Source organism: Coregonus clupeaformis, chromosome 18 (assembly GCF_020615455.1).
Source record: "Coregonus clupeaformis isolate EN_2021a chromosome 18, ASM2061545v1, whole genome shotgun sequence".
NCBI lineage: Eukaryota > Metazoa > Chordata > Actinopteri > Salmoniformes > Salmonidae > Coregonus > Coregonus clupeaformis.
The window spans coordinates 25,489,036-25,514,105 of NC_059209.1; the positions used below are offsets into that span (position 1 = coordinate 25,489,036).

Sequence of the window (25,070 nt, forward strand, 5' to 3'; positions counted from 1 at the left end):
ACGGCTGCCGTACCGAACAAAAGCCACACTAGAGAAATGTTTTAAACGTAGAGTGTGTGTGTGAGTGAGTGAGTGTGTGTGTGTGTGTGAGTGTGCGTGAGTCATGAAGGCAGCAAGTGAGCTAACTCAAAGGAAATTCTGACAGATCCCTGCATGTAAAACAGGAGCGAACATCAGAAACAATGAGGGTGGACCCGTGGAAGTGAAAGGGTGGTGAGGAGGTGGAAAAGCACATACATTTTTTAACAGGAGCAGATGGGGAAACAGATGAGGGAACCACCAGGGTATCAATTATCATCACCCACTCCAACTCCTGATGAAACCAACCAACCAACTCCCCCATGTAGCTGGCTGGCTGGCAGAGACACCCTGTGGGTTTGGAGTGTCCATTAAGTTCTCACTAAAAGCCCTCCTGGGCGAGGATCAAGGTACATGAGATCCTCCTCTGCCCAGAGTTCAAAAGGTTGACATTGATGAATGATTAGCGGATCAGATCACAGTAGATGGACTGTCTGTGGCAATATGTGATTTGGTTTGATTTTGTATGATACTATCTGTGTTCATATTTGTGTATGTCTTTTTCAGCTTTGATGCTGTGTGTTGATTTATTATAGTAAAATCTATGTAGGAATCACACAGTTGTTTATTCATAAGTAGGGAGGAGGGGACCAGGACGTGACCTGACTTGGTAAATCTAGGCCCTAGATTTTCCTGTTACAGGGAAACTCTAAGCTTTATTCATAACACATGATATAATTCAATACTCTTGAACAAGATATTTAACCTCTATTTTATTGAAGCGATAAGTAAATATATTCTGCAAATATTTGTCGTCTTCTCTTCCCTTTCTGGTTGATGTTTTAGTTATGAAGCAGCTGTGGTATCTTGTTAGGTGAAGTGCCTGAGCTACAGCCAGGGAGGTAGACAAACAATGTATTACCCAAACCTTCGGTTCCAGCCCTCCCCCAGCTTCCCCTAGCTTCCCCAGGAACACACCACAGACACTACGTCTTGAAAAGCCTGACAGGATGACAGGCTCAAATTAGGTGCCAATTACAAGGCGCTTGAGTGACTTGTTTGGTGGTAAGCATAGGTGCCAGCCAGACATTGGGTTGAGACCCCCATAAGTAATTTCCATCATGCTTATAAGACTAAAGCCTAAGGCCTGAGGAGGGTGAAACAATGTGGCAAAAACAATATTTCATCTGTTATCTCTTATTTCATTGTCCCAACACCGTAAAAACATGGTTTAGGCTTATGTGAGCGACTTACAGTACAGTACAGTACAGGTAACATAATTGAAACTCAAGCAGTGTCTTTTCTATTGGCCATTAGTCACAGTTCATAAGTGATGAGGTTGAACCTTAGGAAAAGCTTATTAACTGTTCTAACTCATTCAAAATGGAGGTCATATTCCCTGAATGTGCTGCCTCAGTAAGAATTCCTCCTAGCATAAGCACTGTTTAGCTGACACTTAATCAAAATGCTTGAGGAGCGACCTGCATATTTAATCTACGATTATGTAGGACTACAACCCTTGCACTCTAACATGAACCCCAAGAGTAAAAAGGACAATGAAGAGATACTGTATGAAGATGAAGCACAGTTCTTACCAGGCAGTGTTGAACTCTACATGGGCATCAAAGAAGCCTACGACTGGGGCGGTTGCAGCATTCCAGCCGTGTATCCTGGCTCGGATCAGGCCCTCCCTCTTACTGTTGCGGACAATCTTCACCAGGCCTGGGTAACGCTTGTTCACATACTGGTCCAGATTGAACTTCAGCTCCACTGGAAAGACAAGAGAAAGAGAATCAGTTATTTTGGATAATAGAAACACTGACAACTAGCCGGTGCCCCCGCACATTGACTCTGCACCGGTACCCCCCTGTATATATAGCCTTCCTACTGTTATTTTATTTTACTTCTGCACTTTTTTGTAAAAACTAAATGCATTGTTGGTTAAGGGCTGTAAGTAAGCATTTCACTGTAATGTCTACACCTGTTGTATTCAGCGCATGTGGCCAATAACATTTGATTTGATTTGATTTGATTCACTGCAAATGAATAAATAGCTTGCAGAAAGTGTTGTTCGAATCTGGTATACAACAAAACATTTGTTATTCTGAAAAGAATGGGGTTATGAATTGCCCGAAGAACAACACACAACAGAGCTCAGCATCATGAGTTACATAGAATAAGTAAAAGTAGATCGATCCAGCACAACACAGATTACCTTATTCTTTCTGTACTGTAAAAATTTTCTCTCCCTCTTCCCCTACTGCAAGGGATGAGCCTAGCTTTCTTTCTGTGTCACTGTCATCCCTGGAAATAAAGTCTGTGAGGTAAACAAGCAGTTCCACAAATGGCAGACTGACTGACTGACTGAGCCCATGTAATGTTTGTGGAGGATTGATGAGTGTTTGAGGTTCTCCCCTCAGGTTGCTGAGTGCTCAACTTTCTATGGGAAGGAGAGAAAGAATAATAAGGGCAATTGACGTGCACAGCTTCATAACGGAGCTGACGCCTGGAGCTGACGCCTGGAGCTGACGCCTGGAGCTGACGCCTGGAGCTGACGCCTGGAGCTGACGCCTGGAGCTGACGCCTGCTCAGCACATAAATCAACCTCTGAAAGAACACCAGGGCTAATCTGTATGTCTCAGTCGGATAGAGGAGGTGCTGTCATTGAAAGTGTTTTCAGTTATTCTTGTCAGACTGAGTAAAGCTGGTATGCCTAGAAGTTTTGAGGCATTAAACATTAAGCAACCTTTGACTACAATACGACACTTCAGACAACCAATGGGATCTGACCAGGAAACACTCTGGGCCATAGTGATAGGCCGCATTGACCTGACGTCTACACCCTAGTTTAACTCCAGGCTCTCTCTGGGAGTTTTTACGGGTCAGGTCATGTTGTCTATTTGGGATCCTTGGGATGTCCCAACTCTGATGTCACCCCATTGAAGTTGACATTTAAAAGGGTTAAGGTAAAGGTTAAGAATAGTGTTAGGGTTAGGGTTAGGTAAGGGTTATGGTTAGGGTAATGGTAGGGGTTAAGGTTAGGGTTAGGGTTTAGGGTAGGGACATCCCAAGGATTCCAGATAGCATAGCACTAACCGTGAGAGTATGGTGCATGTCTCTGTGTCTCTGTGCCTGCCTGTTGGCTTATGTGAGTGTGTGGAGGCATTTATGTTTATGTTTACTAGAATGGTTTGTGACCTATGTGCAAACCGTGGCCACACAGATGCAGCTAAAAAATGATGAAACCCAACAGAGTGCAATAATTGCATGGCTGTTCTCCTGGGGGAGAAATGTTAAAGGATCCCCTCTGGTGCTCAGCAAACAAATAGAAAGTTGGAATGCATCGGCAGCACTGGATAATTTTGGACCAAGGAATAGTAGGTTTTAAGGGATTGACAGTGCAAAACAGAAAATAAAAATATGAATTTGAAATTAATATGAATATTAATTTGAAATATGAAATGAACAGATATTGCACCGTACATGTAGCCATAGGATTTCACGGTGGAAATTGTAAGATTGCGGGAGGCCTACTGCTGTCTCTGATAGATGAGGTAAGGTAGTGAGAAAATGCATTGGTTTGATTTGATCAGTCTAAGGGCTTACACATTTTTCATCTGCATATATCAAGTGGTTTAGTTTGATGTATGACGTCTAGACTGTGTCTACTGCCTAATGCTCCTTGTGTGGTCAACAGAGATTGGCGGCCTGTGTGTAGCCATGTTGATTAAGGCTGATTGGCAGTCATATATTACATAACATAATTTCCCACAGAGAGAGAGAGAGGTCATATTTTTATTTAATGACTCTTGATGATCAACTGCAATACACTTGTATTTGGATTCAGCCTCTCTTGTCATGTTATGAGCTGTCACTTCAGATCAACAGATTATATTTTAATTATATGTACCATTTAGTTATCCATTTACTTGCAGTATTTGGTAGACAGCCTAGTGTTAGCCAGGTAGCGTAGCGGTTAAGAATGTTGGGCCAGTAACTGAAAGGTTGCTGGTTTGAATCCCCGAGCTGGCAAGGTGGAAACATCTGCTGTTCTGCACTTGAGCAAGGCAGTTAACCACCAACATTAACTGCTCCCCAGGCACCGATGATGTGGATTAAGGCAGCCCTCCGCACCTCTCTGATTCAGAGGGGTTGGGTTAAATGCGGAAGACACATTTCGGTTGAATGCATTCAGTTATGCAACTGACTAGGTAACCCCCTTTCTTTTCTTTAGATTTGGATTCCAACAGGCTCATTAAACCGTTTACATCTGATAATATGTGAGCTGGAACAATGAATGAATGTTTGGGACTGCTACTGTATGGTATACACACCTAGATAAAATCCTCATCAAGTAGAACATGAATTTAGCTCCCCCGCCCGCCCAGCTATGGCTAAGGAGCAACCCTGAAAAGAAACCTCTCAGCAACCAATACATGTCCCAGCTAAAGGATGTGTCAGAGAGACAAGAAAAGCATGTTCCTTGTGTGTGACTCATTTTGCCTCTGAGCTGTGCTTCAAGTAGCCAAGCCTGCATGTTAATAGTCTAATGTCACTGGAGAGAACAGCTTCTACATCTGCACACATTACCATCACCAATCACAACCATTAAACAATGGGGTAGACAGATAGGGGGGAGTAGGTGGGTTGGTATTTTGCCGCAGCGGCTGCCATTTGTGCCTACCTCGTTTGGTTTAAATGGTTGCCTATTGCCTCTACGGGGACAGTGGGCATGTGCCAATGTTGACTCTTACTTGGTCCTCTTTCAGGATGTTATTTATGCACCTCCTCTCTGCGCCAGCCTGAGGGATGCTGGGACTACGCCCAGATCCATGCCAAGTGATGGAGGGCCAAGTGTCCGTTGAAATCTAGTTCACTGTCCCTGTCCTCTGAAACAGGCAGGCTTCTGGGAGTCGGGGCTGTGCGGGGCCGCCTGCCATTGGGCGTGCAGGTGTGTGGAAGCAACCAAAACCTCATGCAGCCCAAATCACAGTGGAGATTTTTTCTGGTTATTTTTAAATTCACTAACAGTGTTCAAGAGCACAACCCTGAGGGTGAACACACATACACACACAGATAGATAGACATGCAGACAGAGAGAGAGAGAATCCCACTTAAGTTAGACATTTCTTTCTTGTTAAGAAACTTGACTAATTAGATCAAGACTGTTTATTTGTTTTATAAGGGAATTGACACCTCTGGCACTTTTCCCACACACAAACAGATGCAATTCTTTGTTTGTGACACCACCCTCCACTTTTAAAGAGACAAAAATGAAATGGAGAAGTAATGTTTGTGGAGCAATGCGCCATAACAAAATGCAGTAACACAAGGATTGTGGTTCTTCTAATGAGATGTTGGAAACAATCTAGTAGAAGCTTCTGGTTTTGCTTGCTCTTTAGGATCTAGGTCGGGAGACAGTAGCAGCACTGTGACAAATGCGATGTAAAAAGGACTTTATAAATTCTATTGATTGATTGATTGATTGAGTACAGCCACAAGGAATGAACAGTTAGATGGTTATACTAAAGAAGCATCTAGACTAGAAGTCTTACCACTGTCACTGTTGTCGTCCACCAGGATGATCTCCTTGAGAAGGTGTGCAGGGGTGTGGTTGACCACGCTGTGGACGGACCGCAAGATGACCGACAAGGCCTCGTTCACAAAGATGAACACCACTGAGATCTGAGGGAGGTCCTCTTGGTAGGTCAACTGCTTGCATCTGTAATGAAAGAAATCAGACAGTTTTAGAATTATAGAACACAATTCAGGATTTGGAGAGTGAAACGGTCAAAGTGAGCTGCCCTCTTTAATTTGAATAAAGCAAGTTTTGTTTGGATGTTCTAAACATTAATTGTATGACGCAGAAGATGTTGAAATGCAAAATGTATGAAGAGTTGTGTATGTACTGTATGCTCAGTGAATGAATAGTGTTTTATATTGATGTCCCCTAAAACCGTAACACGGTCCCAAACCATATTCTAACAAAACAAAGTAGGGGAAATAGGAACACACCCATTCATGTGAGTTTTGTGGCAAGGGAAAGCAGCAGCCTGGCTGTAAATGGAAGATGCAGCCCCGTCCTGCGAGGCAGATGAGGTGTGAAGAACAGGGCTGGGAATGACACCAACACGGGGGGGTCTCTCTCTCTCTCTCTCTCTCTCTCTCTCTTTCTCTCTCTCGACCAGGTGCTCAACTGCTCTCTCTCTATCTCTCTAGACCAGGCTCTCAACTGCTCTCTCTCTCTCTCTCTAGACCAGGCGCTCAACTGCTCTCTCTTCTCTCTCTCTAGACCAGGCGCTCAACTGCTCTCTCTTCTCTCTCTCTAGACCAGGCGCTCAACTGCTCTCTCTTCTCTCTCTCTAGACCAGGCGCTCAACTGCTCTCTCTTCTCTCTCTCTAGACCAGGCGCTCAACTGCTCTCTCTTCTCTCTCTCTAGACCAGGCGCTCAACTGCTGCCACTGATTAGGCCTCACACCAACGTCATAGTAACTGGAACTGTGGAGCAGTGATTTTAGTGATTGGAATCCCATTTCATGTTGCCATTTTAAATGACCCAGTTAATGAAATGAATAGCACACGACCACAGTCGTGGTTGCTGCTGTACACAAGCACACAAACAGGCACCAGACAGTAGCATTTCAATTATTGTTCTCTTTAGATGTTGTTCATTATCATAGCCAGTTGGACTCCTTCCATTGCATTTCCCTAGGGGTTTCACAGTAGCATAAGACTTTCCAGGCATCTAGAGGTAAAGCTGGTCACACTGAAACTGATTCCTATGGCAACCACCGGTACACATGATCATCTTGTAAACCATCCCCCACCAGCATCCTAATTATTTTTCAACTGCAAATCTCTTTACGCTTCCCTTGCTTGTTGTTCTCAACAGTGCTGTGTTTTTTCATCTTCAATTTTTCTGGCGTAATCTGGTGATAATGAGGTACTAGTTATAATGAGATGTTTACATTTTAGAAATTGTCTCAAGTTTAGTTGAAATTAAATGTTTATGAGGCGGTGTTGGTAAAACCGTATCACAACAAATTGATTCAAACTTAAATTGACTTGGAGTTATATTATTTAATATTTTCTCTCTAATGGGCTCCTTCATGTTCACTCTCTTGCTCTGAGTAGATGAGAGCAGAGTGCACAAACAAAAATATTCCTTTAATAACATGCACTCTGCAGTCTACACACCACCTCTATGCTCATCCAGCCTGGCCTCAGAGCCATACGAAGCATACTAGGCGTATTTTCCTGCACCTCCAAGACATTTAATATGTACTAATGGTCTAGTTACTTTAGACAGAAACAAAAGCAGGGAGGTTGGTCGGGGAGGATGGGTGTGCATATACCACGACTCCCTAGCAATCCAAAGGTTGTGTGTTCGAGTCGCGTCGGGGGATATTTTAGCTAACCCTACCCCTAACCCTTATTCTAACCTTTCACCTAACCTGCTACGTCAACCTTTGTCGTTAGTTCTCCTAACCACCAACGTAAATTCTCCCTGTATGTCACGCCCTGGCTCTGGGGACTCTGTTATGTTGAGCCAGGGTGTGTAGAGTCTATGTTATGTGTTTCTATGTTGGCCGGGGTGGTTCTCAATCAGAGGCAACGTGAATAAGCTGTTGCTTGTTGTCTCTGATTGGGAACCATACTTAGGTAGTCGTTTGGCATTTGTGTGGGGTGGTATCTTGTTCCGTGTTGGTTTGTGTATGTACCCAAGGACTTCACGTATCGTTTTGTTGTTTTTGTTCGTGTGGTGAAATATAAATAATAAGTATGTTCGCATTCCACGCTGCGCATTGGTCCAATCCTTTCGACGATCGTGACACCGTAATTCTCCTTTGTTGTTCCAATGCAATAAGCAGACTGGTCTCAGAGAAAGACGTATAATATAATATATATGCCAATACTTGTAATAAGTAACATCATCCAATTCGTATGCTATTGCACGACCAGGTAAGAAGTATGATACTATACGTCCTCTAATTAGTTTGATATTGTACGCCCGCTATTCCATTCATAATGTAAACTAATGTAATGTAATATATCATACAACATGGAGGGATCAAATGTATGTATAAAATCCTACAAATTGCCCTGAGACCAGGTTGGCTTAATAGGTGAGATAACTGGGCATCCTGGCTCTGTGCATTCTGGCATTTGAAATGCTGACGTTGAAAAGCATGAGTTCAGGTGTAGTGACACGTAAAAGCGGCGTTCGCATTGAGTCAGCGTTGTGGGCCTAGTGACAGCGGGGTTGTCCGGGAGGGAATGTGTGTATGTGTGTGAGTTCGTGTGTGTGTGTGTGTGCACCAGATGGAAGTCAGCATGGCTGCGTCCTGTCCTCTCTACCGATTGAAGCTTGCGGGGATTGTGCATTCAGTCAGCGCTACCAATGACGTCTCAATGCACCAGAGTCCTGTGTGTGTGTGTGTGTGTGTGTGTGTGTGTGTGTGTGTGACCTGCATTAACTGTTTCTCACCCCACAGCAATGGGAAATGACAGGAGTGAAATTGACAATGATATGGAGAGGAGAGACTGTCAGGGTGTTTATACATGGTAAATTATACAGTTAAATGATCTGATACATTGCATTATATTATACAGTTAAATGAGAATCTGAAGCTGTTGTCTAAATAGGTCATACTATAAACCAGGGGATCCCAAACATTTTTGGCCCGAGACCCCATTTTGATATTAAAAAATGTGTGACCCCACCATGTAAAAAAGTGATGTAATGAAAGGCCAATGCTAACTTTTTTCATTGGGGCTAAAACTGTCTATTACAAATCAGTCTGACAGTAGTTTTGACAGTATTTCAATCTGAAGTAACTATGGTTTGAAGTGACTGAAATCCATCAGAAAGTTATTGGGAAGTTCAGAAGATCAGGCAATAATTTTGTATGATTTTCTTTGTAGAAAAGAACATCATCATTGATGATGTTCTTATTCCCCCAGTCTGATTTAGTGCCTGGTCTTGTCCACTCTGTTCTAATTAAGCTTGTGGGCATTGTAGAGGGAAACAGAAGACACATACAGTTGAAGTCAGAAGTTTACATTTACATTTTAGTCATTTAGCAGACGCTCTTATCCAGAGCGACTTACAGTTAGTGCATACATTACTATTTTTTTTAAACGTATTTTTATTTTTTATTTATTTTTTACCCCCCGTGGGAATCGAACCCACAACCCTGGCGTTGCAAACGCCATGCTCTACGAACTGAGCTACATCCCCTGCCGGCCATTCCCTCCCCTACCCTAGACCAATTGTGCGCCGCCCCATGGGTCTCCCGGTCACGGCCAGCTACGACAGAGCCTGGATTCGAACCAGTATCTCTAGTGGCACAGCTAGCACTGCGATGCAGTGCCTTAGACCACTGCGCCACTCGGGAGTACATACACTTAGGTTGGAGTAATTAAAACTCGTTTTTCAACCACTCCACAAATATCTTGTTAACAAACTATAGTTTTGGCAAGTCGGTTAGGACATCTACTTTGTGCATGACACAAGTAATTTTTCCAACAATTGGTTACAGACAGATTATTTCACTTATAATTCACTGTATCACAATTCCAGTGGGTCAGAAGTTTACATACACTAAGTTGACTGTGCCTTTAAACAGCTTGGAAAATTCCAGAAAATGATGTCATGGCTTTAGAAGCTTCTGATAGGCTAATTGACATCATTTGAGTCAATTGGAGGTGTTCCTGTGGATGTATTTCAAGGCCTACCTTCAAACTAAGTGACACTTTGCTTGACATCATGGGAAAATCAAAAGAAATTAGCCAAGACCTCAGAAAACAAATTGTAGATCTCCACAAGTCTGGTTCATCATTGGGAGCAATTTCCAAACGCCTGAAGGTATCACGTTCATCTGTACAAACAATAGTACGCAAGTATAAACACCATGGGACCACGCAGCCGTCATACCGTTCAGGAAGGAGACGCGTTCTGTCTCCTAGAGATGAACGTACTTTGGTGCGAAAAGTGCAAATCAATCCCAGAACAACCGCAAAGGACCTTGTGAAGATTCTGGAGGAAACAGGTACAAATGTATCTATATCCACAGTAAAACAAGTCCTATATCGACATAACCTGAAAGGCCGCTCAGCAAGGAAGAAGACACTGCTCCAAAACCGCCATAAAAAAGCCAGACTATGGGTTGCAACTGCACATGGGGACAAAGATCGTACTTTTTGGAGAAATGTCCTCTGGTCTGATGAAACAAAAATAGAACTGTTTGGCCATAATGACCATTGTTATGTTTGGAGGAAAAAGGGCGAGGCTTGCAAGCCGAAGAACACCATCCCAACCGTGAAGCACGGGGGTGGCAGCATCATGCTGTGCGGGTGCTTTGCTGCAGGAGGGACTGGTGCACTTCACAAAATAGATGGCATCATGAGGAAGGAAAATTATGTGGATATATTGAAGCAACATCTCAAGACAGGAATTTAAAGCTTGGTCGCAAATGGGTCTTCCAAATGGACAATGACCCCAAGCATACTTCCAAAGTTGTGGCAAAATGGCTTAAGGACAACAAAGTCAAGGTATTGGAATGGCCATCACAAAGCCCTGACCTCAATTTTGTGGGCAGAACTGAAAAAGCGTGTGCGAGCAAGGAGGCCTTCAAACCTGACTCAGTTACACCAGCTCTGTCAGGAGGAACGGGCCAAAATTCACCCAATTTATGGTGGGAAGCTTGTGGAAGGCTACCCGAAATGTTTGACCCAAGTTAAACAATTTAAAGACAATGCTACCAAATACTAATTGAGTGTATGTAAACTTCTGACCAACTGGGAATGTGATGAAAGAAATAAAAGCTGAAATAAATAATTCTCTCTACAATTATTCTGACATTTCATATTCTTAAAATAAAGTGGTGATCCTAACTGACGTAAAACAGGGAATTTTTACTAGGATTAAATGTCAGGAATTGTGAAAAACTGAGTTTAAATGTATTTGGCTAAGGTGTATGTAAACTTCCGACTTCAACTGTACATGCTCTTGGGAGTCTTATCTTTCAGTGATGGGGTCATAATATTTTGCAGCTTAAACCGTTCAAAAGATAGAGCCACATTTGTAGGAAGAAAACAGAAACCTCTGTTTTTTACAACCACATCTAGCGGCTGCCGGAGGTTACTTACGTAACTCCGGTTCTATGAACCAAGCACATTTGTAAAAAAATATTTCAGAGTTTCTCTCGCGACCCCATTTTCAAATTAGGCAACCCCTCTTGGGGTCGTGACCCCTAGTTTGGGAAATGCTGCTATAAATGTATGTATTATTCCCAGCATATGAGCCTCTTCAAGTTCAAAGTGAACTATCAAATTACTACAGTGAAATTATATTATATTCTGGAGTTGTGTGAGCTCTGACAGGAAAATATTTGAAAAATTGAATTAGTTATACAGTATATTAGAAGTCTCCTAGTGTTCTGTTTCTATTGTTCTATGAAATATACAGAATGCTTAATGTTCCCTCTCAGTAATAGCAGATAGGACTGTTTTGATTTATATGTTGAAATCCTTCCAAATGGATTCCTTTTCTCTCCCTTTTCTTTTATTCTACTGCCTCTTTCAATCAGCCATGCAGGCATTATAAACACAAAGCCATATCTGGCAGCGAATACAGGTGAATCTTTGTGCAATGGTTTTCCTTAAGTGGATACACAGCCACAAGCTGACAACCATGCCAAATCGAATGATGTATGTTTTATTTGGGCTTAGTTCGATTTTTCATGGCTAGTTGTTAGCCAGCGTATGTTTAATAGTTTCCATAATAATGAAAGACAGAAGGAGCCGGGGGCAAGGCACCAGATCACTTCAGTTGAGTTGTGTCTATGGCCAAATTCAATGTCGAGGTTGTTAAGTGATATTGTAGTTCCAATGCCCTAGTTACTGAATCCAATTTAGGACATCGTTCAACCTTAAATGTGTACCTGTCTGCAGGAACGGGGAGGCTTGTAGGTCCATAACAGGATGAGCGATCGACTCATCTGTTTGTAATGAAACTAAGCTCACTGGCAGGCTCTCATAATTTGACCTGGAACGAGCTGTGATAGAAACAGAGCGGCAGATTAAGACTTATTCCCATCACACTCCCTCCTCGGCCTGCAACGCTGTGCCGGCCGGCCCGTCTGGTTTTCACAGCCATGTTATTCGCTATGAAATGTCACATTAACCTGAGATAACCTGTGTTGCACAGGAAATGTGAAAGCAACTCTCCCCCCTATAGAAAAGTCTGTTCTCAGAAATACAATTGTTTGCCTTGTCTTTTCGCTGCCCTGTTGAGGAGAACGCTGCAGCCCGTCTGGTGTTCAACCTTCCCAAGTTCTCTCATGTCACCCCGCTCCTCCGCACACTCCACTGGCTTCCAGTTGAAGCTCGCATCTACTACAAAACCATGGTGCTTGCCTACGGAGCTGTGAGGGGAACGGCACCTCCTTACCTTCAGACTCTGATCAGACCCTACACCCAAACGAGGGCACTACGTTCATCCACCTCTGGCCTGCTAGCCCCCCTACCTCTACGGAAGCACAGTTCCCGCTCAGCCCAGTCAAAGCTATTCGCTGCTCTGGCACCCCAATGGTGGAACAAGCTCCCCCACGATGCCAGGACAGCGGAGTCACTGACCACCTTCCGGAGAAACTTGAAACCCTACCTCTTTAAGGAATACCTGGAATAGTATAACAGTAATCCTTCTTGTCCCACTGGCTATCCTAAGTTGAATGCACCAATTTGTAAGTCGCTCTGGATAGGAGTGTCTGCTAAATGACTTAAATGTAAATGTAAAAATAAACTCAGTTTTCGGGGGAGAAACATTCAAGCTGAAAGCATTTTACTTACCATTGACCACCACGGTGACCTTGCGATCCCATTCCCAGGTATCAGAGGCTTAAGAAATGAGGTAGCGGACATCTGCGTGCCCTTCCTGTTGATTTATAGTCTAGTGATAGTCTCCAGGTCACAGATACTGAAGAACGACATGTCTTTGGGGAACCAACCACAACATCGGTTGCACTGCTTCGACAAATTTACCAACATTGATCTCAGTGAATATTGGAGCAATATTGTGACATGTCTTGATTACAATTGATTACAGATTATATCGTTTAATTGAAATAGAAAATATTGTCTCATCTGGCCTGGTCAGGGGGTAAAGAGGCGCAACAGAGAGCTAACAGCAAGGAAAATATCATTTTCATATTGCTGTGAGGTATTGGCTAGAAATGTTTTTCATTTTCTTTCTCATTCAGATGCTATTCTTTTCTGCCCACTGTGAAGCTCAGGTGCTAGCTAGTGCATCATGGTCCCGTGTGGCTCAGTTGGTAGAGTATGGCACTTGCAACGCCAGGGTTGTGGGTTTGATTCCCACAGGGGGACCAGTACAAATGAAAATGTATGCACCATCCTTCTTTAAGACTTACTATTGAAGCGTTGTGCTACAGGCCACCCAGCAGCTCCTGGTTGGGATAATAAAGCCTCCAGTTAACTTCCTCTGGATCACCATTAGAAAATGTCACAGCTGGAAGGATTGCCAACATAAAGCTCAGACCACTGAAAAGGGATAATAGGTTTTGTCCCTGGAAATGGTTCCTCTTGACAAATCCTAATTTGACCATGAGCTGTTAGTGGGATGTAATTAATATGAATAGATCAGTGGTAGGTCTTAAAATCCTACAAAAGGAGAACTAGATCATATCATATACAGAGACAGAGGGGATGAGGAGTGAGGATGTAGAGATCATCCCCCCCCCAGCCTCCATGTGGTCATCAAACACCTCTCTGCTCAATGAGTCCTGTGCAATTACGGTATTAGACCAGAGGTGTCTTGCGTCACAGTATCCTACCGACCCCAATCCTATACTGTGTTGGCTCAGGTATTTTCTTTTCACATTGTCCTTTCCAGCAATGTTTCATAAACCAAGGTGGATGCATAAGCAGGCCAATACAATACAGATCTGCTTGGCTTGGCTCAGTAGTGTGGAAATGGTATCAGTGTATTGAAGGTGTGTCTTACATTGCTTCCGCACAGCTCAATTCAGTCCAATCTGCAATGCCATACACTAACATAATATGAAAATAGCCCTAACCCATGTTTTGATTACAATCAAAGTACTTGTCTTGTTTCGCTCAGTAGACATCTTGCTACTTGTCTAATTAACTACCCCAACAAGGTCGTTTAAGGTACAGGAACAATGTTTGTTTTAATTTAATTCCAGCCATGGTCCAATATTATGCAGCACAGTAAGACACAAATATGTTTAGCTAAACATATTGATTTCCTTTGCATATGAGGCTCACTGTATCTCCATCAAACAGTGTGTCTACAGTATGGCTATTATGAACCGCTTTGCTTTTGGGAGGGTTTCACCCTCTGGAAAGATCTGTTTACATCTCAATTCAGGCTATCTTGCTTAGCATAGGTTTGTTAACGAAAGCATGAACAATTGTGTTTGAAATAGAGGCAGGTCGTTCAGTACTAATGTCAGGACAGACACACACATACATGCACACCATTGCACACACACACATATACACACACGCACACACAAACACACGTACACACACACACACACACACAGACACACACACACACACGACACACAGCCACACAGCATGGAACTGCATTTATCAATATTTCCACAGGGTATACATAATGTACAGCCGAGTGTCAAACACAGGAATGACTGCATGATTATCTATCACGAGAGCGTAAACAACCTCATGGAGATAACCGGTTTAGCCAAACCGCTAACACTGACCTTCTTTAGGCGTTATCAAACCGCTAACAATGACTTCCTGTAGACATTATCAAACCGCTAACACTGACTTCCTGTAGACATTATTAAACCACTAACACAGACTTCCTGTAGACATGATCAAACCACTAACACTGACTTTCTGTGGACATGATCAAACCGCTAACACTGACTTTCTGTGGACATTATCAAACCGCTAACACTGACTTCCTGTAGACATTATCAAACCACTAACATTGACTTCCTGTAGACATTATCAAACCACTAACACTGACATTCTATGGACATTATCAAACCGCTAACACTGACATCCTGTGGACATTATCTAACCACTAACACTGACTTCTTGTAGACATCAAACCGCTAACACTGACTTCCAGTAGACATTATTAAACCACTAACACAGTCATCCTGTAGACATTATCAAACCGCTAACACTGACTTTCTGTGGACATTATCAAACCGCTAACACTGACTTCTTGTAGACATCAAACCGCTAACACTCACTTCCTGTAGACATGATCAAACCGCTAACACTGACTTCCTGTAGACATTATCAAACCACTAACATTGAGTTCCTGTAGACATTATCAAACCGCTAACACTGACATCCTGTGGACATTATCTAACCACTAACACTGACTTCTTGTAGACATCAAACCGCTAACACTGACTTCCAGCAGACATTATTAAACCACTAACACAGTCATCCTGTAGACATTATCAAACCGCTAACACTGACTTTCTGTGGACATTATCAAACCGCTAACACTGACTTCTTGTAGACATTATCAAACCGCTAACACTCACTTCCTGTAGACATTATCAAACCGCTAACATTGACTTCCTGTAGACATTATCAAACCGCTAACACTGACTTCTTGTAGACATTATCAAACTGCTAACACTGACTTCCTGTCGACATTATCCTCCTCATAAAGAACCATTTCCTAAAATCCTATTTTCCACCAAGCAGTTTTCAGCTGGTATAATTAATGAGTAACTTGTCTTCTCACTCTTTCTCTCTCCTTTCATCGATTTTTCAGCATGAAAGAAAGGGAGAGGGTAGAACAAAGCGGTGTGGATGAAATGAATTGTTATCGCTGGTAAAGCCCAAAGAAGGCTTAGGCCGTCAGATTTCCTCCCTGAGTCTCTCTCTCTCTGTATGTCTGTTTTTATTCTCTGACATAGGCTAATCTAAACACCAGTGGCAGGCCTTATTATCCGCTCACAGTCATTGTATCAGAGATGTAGTCCCACATTCTAAATATGAAATTCATTTAAAAAAGACCATCAATATTCCCACTGGGGTATCCACGGTCTCTTTCATAAGAAATACTGCTGGACTTTATTTTATTGCATTATTAACTAGCCTGCCGCCCCACTATCAACATCATCTCTGGCTGTCTGGCACAATGCATTTTCATGTAAGGATTACTCGTCTCATGCAATTTCCTTTGTATGCTGCCGGCCCAGTTTGTGCTTTGAGCTGATGCAGCCTGCAGTTGCCTAGCTAGGGAGACAAACCTAACCTGCACTATTTACTTTATTGAAACTCTGTTGTCTGTTTCACTCAGTTTGCTCCTCGATTCATGCACCTTGGTTAGAGAGAGACATAGCAACAGTATTATTTTTTCTTAGCACGAATAAATAAATAAAACATAAATTAATTAATAAAATGAAACCTACTTTTTGGGTCTGTAGTCGGGGATGCTGCGGTCCAGGGAGATGCGGTCACTGAGCTGGGCGTTGTAGCCATAGTCCTCGTACTTCCCCTCCCCGTCAACATGGCTGTCGTCCCCCAGAGTGGCAGCTGCTCCTCCCTGGCCCAGACCCCCAGGCCCCTCCACCAGCCCCATGGGCTTAGCCAGGCCTGCAGAACACACACACACACGCACGCAGACATGAATGTACACACACACGCGCATACGCACACACGCAACACAACATACACACACACACACACACACACACACACACACACACACACACACACACACAGGGAGACAGAGACAGACCGAGAGACAGACAATGGTAGGTGAGAGGAGAGGCCATGCAGAGGGACAGCTGATTGACATTCATGGGCTGTGAGGATCATAGGGAGTGGCAGCCCTTAGACGAGGCAGGGCTCTTCTGTAGGGCATCATTACTCTGTCTGTCTATGGAGGTGCTGCAAATACCAACCTGGACGTGGATTTCTCAAGGTGACAGAGCAGAGCAAGGAACAGAGAAGAAGCAGAGGTAGTGCAAGACATAGAGATACATACAGTATAATGTTTCGATTAAATTTTTTATGGCACAAGTATTAAATTAGAGATTCTTTCTTAAAACTACATTCTTGGTTAAGGGCTTTCACTATTGTATTCGGCGCATGTGACAAATAACATTTGATTTGATCTTGACCGGCTGCATCACCGCTTTGTATGGCAACTGCTCGGCATCCGACCGCAAGACGCTACGGAGAGTAGTGTGTACGGCCCAGTACATCACTGGGGGCGAACTCCCGCCATTCAGGATCTTTATACAGGGCGGTGTCAGAGGAAGGCCCTAAAAAATGTCAAAGACTCCAGCCACCCAAGTCATAGACTGCTCTCTCTGCTACCGCACGGCAAGCGGTACCGGAGCACCAAGTCTGGGACCAAATGGCACCTGAACAGCTTCTACCCCCAAGCCATAAGACTGCTGAACAGTTAATCAAATGGCTGCACGGACAATTTACATTTACAATTTGCACTGACTCCCTTTCACTGGCTCTATGCACACTCACTAGACTCTACCCACACACTCATACTACACTGACACTCCAACACACACACACACACACACAACCACACACACACACACTACATACACTCACACACACAAAAACATACACATGCATATTGACGCCACACACACACACACACACACACACACACACACACACACACACACACTTATACAGTGCCTTTAGAAAGTATTCACACCCCTTGACTTTTTCCACATTTTGTTGTGTTACAGCCTGAATTTAAAAGTGATTACATTTTTAAAAATGTCACTGGGCTACACAAAATACCCCATAATGTCAAAGTGGAATTATGTTTTCCAAAATGTTTACAAATTAATAAAAAATGAAAAGCTGAAAGTCTTCAACTCCTTTTTTATGGCAAGCCTAAATAAGTTCAGGATTAAACATTGGCTTAACGACCTACATAATAAGTTGCATGGACTCACTCTGTGTGCAATTATAGTGTTTAACATGATTTTTGAATGACTACCTCATCTCTGTACCTCACACATACAATTATCTGTAAGGTCCCTCAGTTGAGCAGTGAATTTCAAACACCGATTCAATCACAAAGATCAGGGAGGTTTTCCAATGCCTCTCAAAGAAGGGTACCTATTGGTAGATGGGTAAAAATAAAAAAGCAGACATTGAATAACTCTTTGAGCATGGTGATGTTGTTAATTACACTTTGGATGGTGTATCAATACACCCAGTCACTACAAAGATACAGTCGTCCTTCCTAACTCAGTTGCCGGAGAGGAAGGAAACTGCTCAGGGATTTCACCATGAGGCCAATGGTGCACTTTAAAACAGTTACAGAGTTTAATGGCTTTGATAGGAGAAAACTGAGGATGGATCAACAACATTGTAGTTACTCCACAATACTAACCTAACTGACAGAGTGAAAAGAAGGAAGCCTGTACAGAATAAAAATATTGCAACAAGGCAAAAGATTTGGCAAAGCAATTAACCTTTTGTGACCAATGAAATGTGATTTGATTTGAACTGGAACGGGAACTGACAGGGATACTACTGGCCACTAAAGTGGTTCTCTAGACTGCTATAATTCCCTTCAGAGGAAGGGGTCAACTGGGTAAATAATTCAAAATCTATCAACAAACAAATAGAGCTTTTCTACTACATACATTTTGTTTTTTATCCCTGTACTACACAGCTGATTCAAATAACCAACTCATCATCAGGCTTTGATTATTTGAATCAGCTGTGTAGTGCTAGGGCAAAAAACTAAACGTGTACCCAGGGGCGGCCCCTGGACCGAGTTTGGGATACCCATCACTAGGTGACTGTAAGTCATCAGACATCAGAAATAAATCTGTCTGTGAAGTTCCCCACAATTGTAACTGACATCCGATATAATGTCTCAGACTTATATCACCCTCACGCTCTTATTAAAATGACACAGTACAATGAACAAATTCCCCCTTTTAAAAGGGGAGAGGAATGTGTACAATGGGTTATCAAAAATTCAATTTTCAGAGATCAGCAGTCTCATCAAATAAATGCTCTTTCAAGTTTTCAGTCTTCAAACACAGATAGTGATATTGTGCTGGTAACTCTCCAGACCGACATCAAAGTCTGGGTCTTAATTCAACATTTGGCTTGTATTTGTATTCCTGGCTCTTTCTTTTTTTACCTTTCACCTTGTCTGTTTAAGTATGGAGTGAGTCTCATTGCTTTTTCTCTCGTCTGGATATTTTAGCCTCTGCTGCACCTTATCTAGGTATGACGTCTCATAGCTTTTCTGGTTTGGATATTTAAACTCTGCTGCACAGTGACATTACAGGGGCTTAATTTGATATTCCTGTCATACTTCCAGATTGGTCTCCACAGGAAAACCATGTCTCCTCTTCTCAACAGATGGACAGAAACAGCAAGTAAACAGCGCATACTAATGAAGATCTAGGGTGACACATTCCCCCATTCCCCCAAAAGCCATTGCAAGAAATGTTTTTTGGGGAGGACTTAAATTCTTTGAGGTTCTGGGAGATTTGCCATTGGAGCTGAACAGTTGGCAGTTGCAAACTGTCACCTCCCACGAGAGGGATCACATCAGGGGCAATGCAGTGGTGTCATCTGACACCCTGGGTGGGGCTAACTAGCGTTTTGGAACCAGTCTGAATCCCAATCGCCCGCTCTCATGACATTGAGGCAATCTAAGAAGCAACTGAAAGTGAAATCTGGAGTGCCTCTCTCTCTGCGTGAGACTCGGAAACAGCCTAGCATCCCTGCAGTTTTGTTTTCCGCGGCCCTTGTTATTTTGCTCCCCTCACTACCCACTTCTTCTGGCTGGCTGAAGCAAATTCTGGCTGGCTGAAGCAAATTCCATTACAGGAGAAACGGATGCACTCACAGAAGTCTGTCTGCTACTGCTGTGGAGGAGAGTGGAAGAGAGGTATTTTAAAATAGGCCTCGTGCGACTGACGAGTTTTAAACCTGGGTCTCTTACACGTCAGAAGAGCACATTAGCCCACTATGCTAAAGCCTAGGCAGTGGCCCAGGAACCCAATGCTACTCTACGCCTCAAGCAATGTGACTCATCATGTGAGTGTGGTTCAGAGGACTGGTTTGACCCTGTGTTGTTTTGACCCTTTATTGAGCAGCAACAGCAAACAGAACCGGCACAGGGATTTATAGAAGTGGTGACTGGACAGTTTATGGGGGTTTGGAGCTGCCTTTGTTGTGCTGCTGCTGATACATTTGTGCTTTGATACCTCAGAGGATCATTTGTTGTAGCAACAATTTCTCACTCTGTTGCTGATTCATCTTTTCATGTTTCTCATGTTCTTTTTATGGAGGCTGAATATTCTGTTGCTTGGAACTTAATAATGAAAATAGAGGGGGAAAAGAAAGCTTTCGTTTTTGTTGTTAAGCTTTTGATGAAAACCAACAACTCCGCCACAAAGATGTATACTTACTTGACCCCCTAGAGTCGATGTCCACACCTGTTCGGAAATGCAATTAGCATAATAGCCATCAAAATCTGTATGTTCAAGCTAGAGACTTCTGGGTTTTTGCAAGGGCTGCGTCTCAATCCACCACGTCGATATCAGCCTTCTGCATCTGCGGTTGAAGACGGCAGAGCTACAGTGGTGTTTGTCAGACCATGAGACATCCCGAAAATCGATCTTCTCACAAAAATGTCTGTAGAGTCCAAACCGTTTGGACTAATATGACCCCACCATGGAAAGATGGGACTCTCACAAACACGAACGAGATCTCCGTTTTGCTCTACGACGCCCACAAGCTTTACGGGGATCGTGAGGATGTCACCCGTGACTGTGATATAAAAAAATCATGAAAATGAATAGGTATTTTTGGGACCAGGGTTACACTGACTCTGGGGACTCGTATTTGTTGAGTCAGGGTGTGTATTTTCTGTGTGGTATGTTCTATGTTGTATTTTCTAGGTTTAGATCTAGATCGTCTAGATCTATGTTGGCCGGTGTGGTTCCCAATCAGAGGTAGCTGTCGCTCGTTGTCTCTGATTGGGGACCATACTTAGGCAGCCTATTGGCACTAGTGGGTTGTGGGATCTTGTTCCGTGTGAGGTATGCTGTTTGTCTACCTTGGACTTCACGTTTCGTTTCATTTGTTGTTTTGTCGGTTGTTTATTCATATAAATAAACATGTATGCATATCACGCTGCACCTTGGTCCGTCCCGTCTGTAAACGAACGTGACACATGTAGCCTTTTATCTTTTTAGTTTGGTTCCTGATGCTTTCCTATATCTCTCAGAAGCATTTCAGACACCTCAAACCATAACTCTTTTGATTTATTTTTGGACTTTCTTTTTTGCCATGTATAAATGCTTTATTCAATGTGTTTCTATGGACTAATAGCAGGCCAAATTCAATGTTTCATCAAATTTTTGTTTTTGGGGGATATCTACAGGGGTGCTAAAATTCAAAATCAAATTGCTAAATGACCATACTAAAACAATTCCATATGTTAGCTTAGTAGATATTGCCATTGAAATATTAAATTAAATTGTGTTTTATTACAAACCACTCTGGATCGGTAAAGTAGATATTGTTAAGTGTGTAAAGCGACTTGAAATATTTAATTAGACAAAGCTCAAGCCATTTAATATAATTCACATTCTAGGCACAATCTAACATAGAATGATTGCATTCACTAAAACCCATGAATAGTTTGAGTAATTTTCTACAACAATGAGTGACAATTATGACACAAGCGAGGAAAACTATTAGGGCAAATGGCGATGGCATATGCTCCAGCTACCACAGTGTTCTGCCAGTCCTGTGAATATCAGTGCACCTCTAAGCCACATCATGTTACTGTACTGTAATGTTGGCCAGACTGCTTGGGCCATTGGGTTGGACCTGTATGCAATGAGCTTAAACATTCACTCGTTCAGTCAAGGCAGACAACAGGCCTACCATATTGTAGTTATGTGACTATAAATCACAATACATCTGGGGGAAAAAATCTAGGATACAAGGTTTTTCCAGGACACTGACGACAGACTTGTTAGATTGTTAAATTTATCGGCGATAAGACACTTTTGAAGGACTTTTCGTGTCTGGGGTAAAACTGTACACTGCTTATTCACTATGTCAAAGTCACCTAAAAGAGCTTCAAGCTTTTTAGCCTAACCAGAAGCATCTCTAGAGATGTGTTTGATACTATCCTATTGTGTTGATTCATGTTGTATCACTGATACATCCACAACACATTATCCTCTACTTCCTCTAGTTTCATTCTTCAAACTGCACATTAGCAAAACACCTTAATTATCCCACAATGAAGTAATTACAGGGAAACATCTGGTTGTTCCACTGCAAACACACAGGCGCTATTTCCAGTATGAAGAGGTTAGCAGCACACTATGGGGAGATGAAGGGCTGTGTGCCAAATGACACACTATTCCCTATATTGCACTACTTTTGACCAGAGCGTTATGGTCAAAAGTAGTGGACTTTATAGGGAATAGGGTGTCATTTGGGACGCATGATGATGTACTGTTCCAACGCCCTCAGATGGACAGATTTGTTTCTGTGCAGATATGGGGACGAGAAAGGCTTGCTACCATCAAACATCAATCTGGGTGCACTATGTCCAAGTGCATATCCATCTTCACGCTCAGTCGCTCACCTCAGAATCCATTTTTATAGAGGCGCCCACAACAGGATGCATTATAGCGTCATAACAGTGATAAATAATGTAACAACCTTCAAAACATTTCTGATTTGGGCTTATGAGATAGATTTTCTAACTAAAAGACACCTCCATTTTGTGAATGATTTAAAGGGAGAGTGGAGTTATGGGTGTCAAAAGTGATGCTGAGATGTTATAAATATTGATGTCTTGGATGTGGTTGAGTGATCTGTTGTTCAAGAAGAGGAAAATAACTACCCGTAGTTGGTTTTAAAAACTAAAATGTGGGCGATCCATAAAACATTGGCAACAAGGGAAATGCATAACGCATAAAGCATAATGCATAAAGCCATGATTTGCTGCTCATGACAGAAAAAAGGCAAGCTAATGGGTCATCAGGATTTAGAGGGGTTACTTGTATTTGTAAATTGTCAGAGTGATACTGTATATCGAGACCCAATGAGTCGTCATAACAATCCAAGCTTGCATGGTAACACATGCAAAGGACTGAAAGAAGAAAGTGCTGTTTCAAAAGAAGAAGTGCACAAACAGCACCATTTAGCAATTCTAAGGCAAAAATACTTTACAGTCTACATACAGTACAGTATATCTGTCTATAAATCATGAAATATGGCAGTTTCCTAACGCAAATTAAATATTTTCACATGGACCTAACCTCTCATTTAGGAGGGTGAGGACAGATTCATGTCAGGGCTTTGTAGGGAATCATCAAATTAAAGTTTTGAAATAATCACAGGAATGAAATTGCTGGAGTGTTCGACCACCATATGAAATCTCTAGCTCTTCACAAAGTGTTATTATCTTGTAGCTAGAATGCAGATTGTCAGATGAGGCATTGAATACATTACAGAGATTCAGATTCCTAAAAGCTGGAACTGAATAGATTCTCATCAGTTACTGAAAATGTTTGGTAGATGATTCCTCATCTACATATCATTACTGGAAAATATATTCCATCACAGGCTCCATTCCCCCACTCTGTGGGCTCTCCAATATAAAATTATACTCACACTTTGATGAATACCATTAAGGTATGGATTGAAGCATCAAGTGTGTATGGGGTATGAGGTGATGAGAAATCATTTCATTTCTAATTCCTCGTCAGGAGCTCTCTTTCCAAGCTTTACCATATAAACAGCATTTCTTTCTGCAGCATTATTGGGAATTATAAATACGAGTCATATCTACTGCTGCAGCTGGACCGTCCTAAGCGGATGCTGCCATGCCATCTAATCACCTCTGCTCACTCAGGATGAAAGCAGGACTCAGTGACATGCATCACTGATGACAAACACTCGGCCCTGCTCAGCTCAACCTGTCTCTTTAAGGACAACAATGAGCCGGAGGCTGTGACACACTGCAGGGTCACTCAGTCGGAGGACAGAGAGGTGAGCTGGGGAGAACAGTGCATGAATGACAGGGCATTAATCTTGGGAGAAAGTAAAGTATCAACTGCATGCTATTTTTTGCTTGACTTCTTCATTGTGACATGATTCTATTAGGTTGACGCTGATGTGAACTGTATATTAAAGGTCCAGCAAGGTGGAAGGTTGCTGTTTGGCACAGATCTAGGAAGGTGGAAGGTTGCTGTTTGGCACAGATCTAGGATCAGTCAAATCCTAACTGTGACCTTTGGGGGGGGTAGGTATAAAATATTAATGTCTTGATGATTATTGGTAAACAATTATACTTGTTTTTAAAATTGTAGCCCAAAACATGAATACGTAGATCAGAGAGGATCTGTCGGTGAATCTTAAGTTGCACTGAGCGGAAGTAGAGATCTGGCACTTTTAATGCACTGCTTAGGTCACAACACTGTCCTATAAGCCTGTTAACAGGAAGCTTAAACCCAGATAGATGATTATCCAGTAGAGGATAGTGCCTCTTCAGCAGAGGAGAGGAGAGTTGCTGATGACCCTAGCCTCTTGTCAGTTATTTCCATACTGAATTGCAGAGTTACAGATAACACACTTTACTGTTGTTCTGGTGAGGAATGACCTCATGGAAATATTAGATAGTATTATATTAGATTGCTCCTGTAATTGCTTCCCAAATGACACACCATTCCCTATACTGTAACACTAGAAAAAAGGGTTCCAATGAGTTCTTCGGCTGTCCCCATAGGATAACCCTTTTTTGTTCCAGGTAGAACCCTTTTTGGTTCCATGTAGAACCATTTTGGGTTCCATGTAGAACCCACTGTGGAACGGGTTCTACATGGAACCCAAAAGGGTTCTACCTGGAACCAAAAGAGTTCTACCAGGAACCAAAAAGGGTTCTTCAAAGGGTTCTCTTATGGGGACAGCCAAAGATTCCTTTTGGGTTCTAGATAGTACTTTTTTTTCTAAGAGTGTA

The 25,070-nt window shown here is 42.5% G+C and overlaps 1 protein-coding gene across 1 annotated transcript in view; it reads right to left on the reverse strand.

Moving 5' to 3' along the window:
* LOC121530630 (polypeptide N-acetylgalactosaminyltransferase 9) overlaps window positions 1–25,070 on the reverse strand; it is a 116,930-nt gene that overhangs the window by 83,183 nt on the left and 8,677 nt on the right. Inside the window, exons 3-5 of the mRNA XM_041835740.2 lie at window positions 16,477–16,660; window positions 5,574–5,740; window positions 1,614–1,788 (exon numbers count right to left, since the gene is read on the reverse strand). Of these exons, the coding sequence (XP_041691674.1) occupies window positions 1,614–1,788; window positions 5,574–5,740; window positions 16,477–16,660 (526 nt within the window). The remainder of the gene's footprint in view (window positions 1–1,613; window positions 1,789–5,573; window positions 5,741–16,476; window positions 16,661–25,070) is intronic.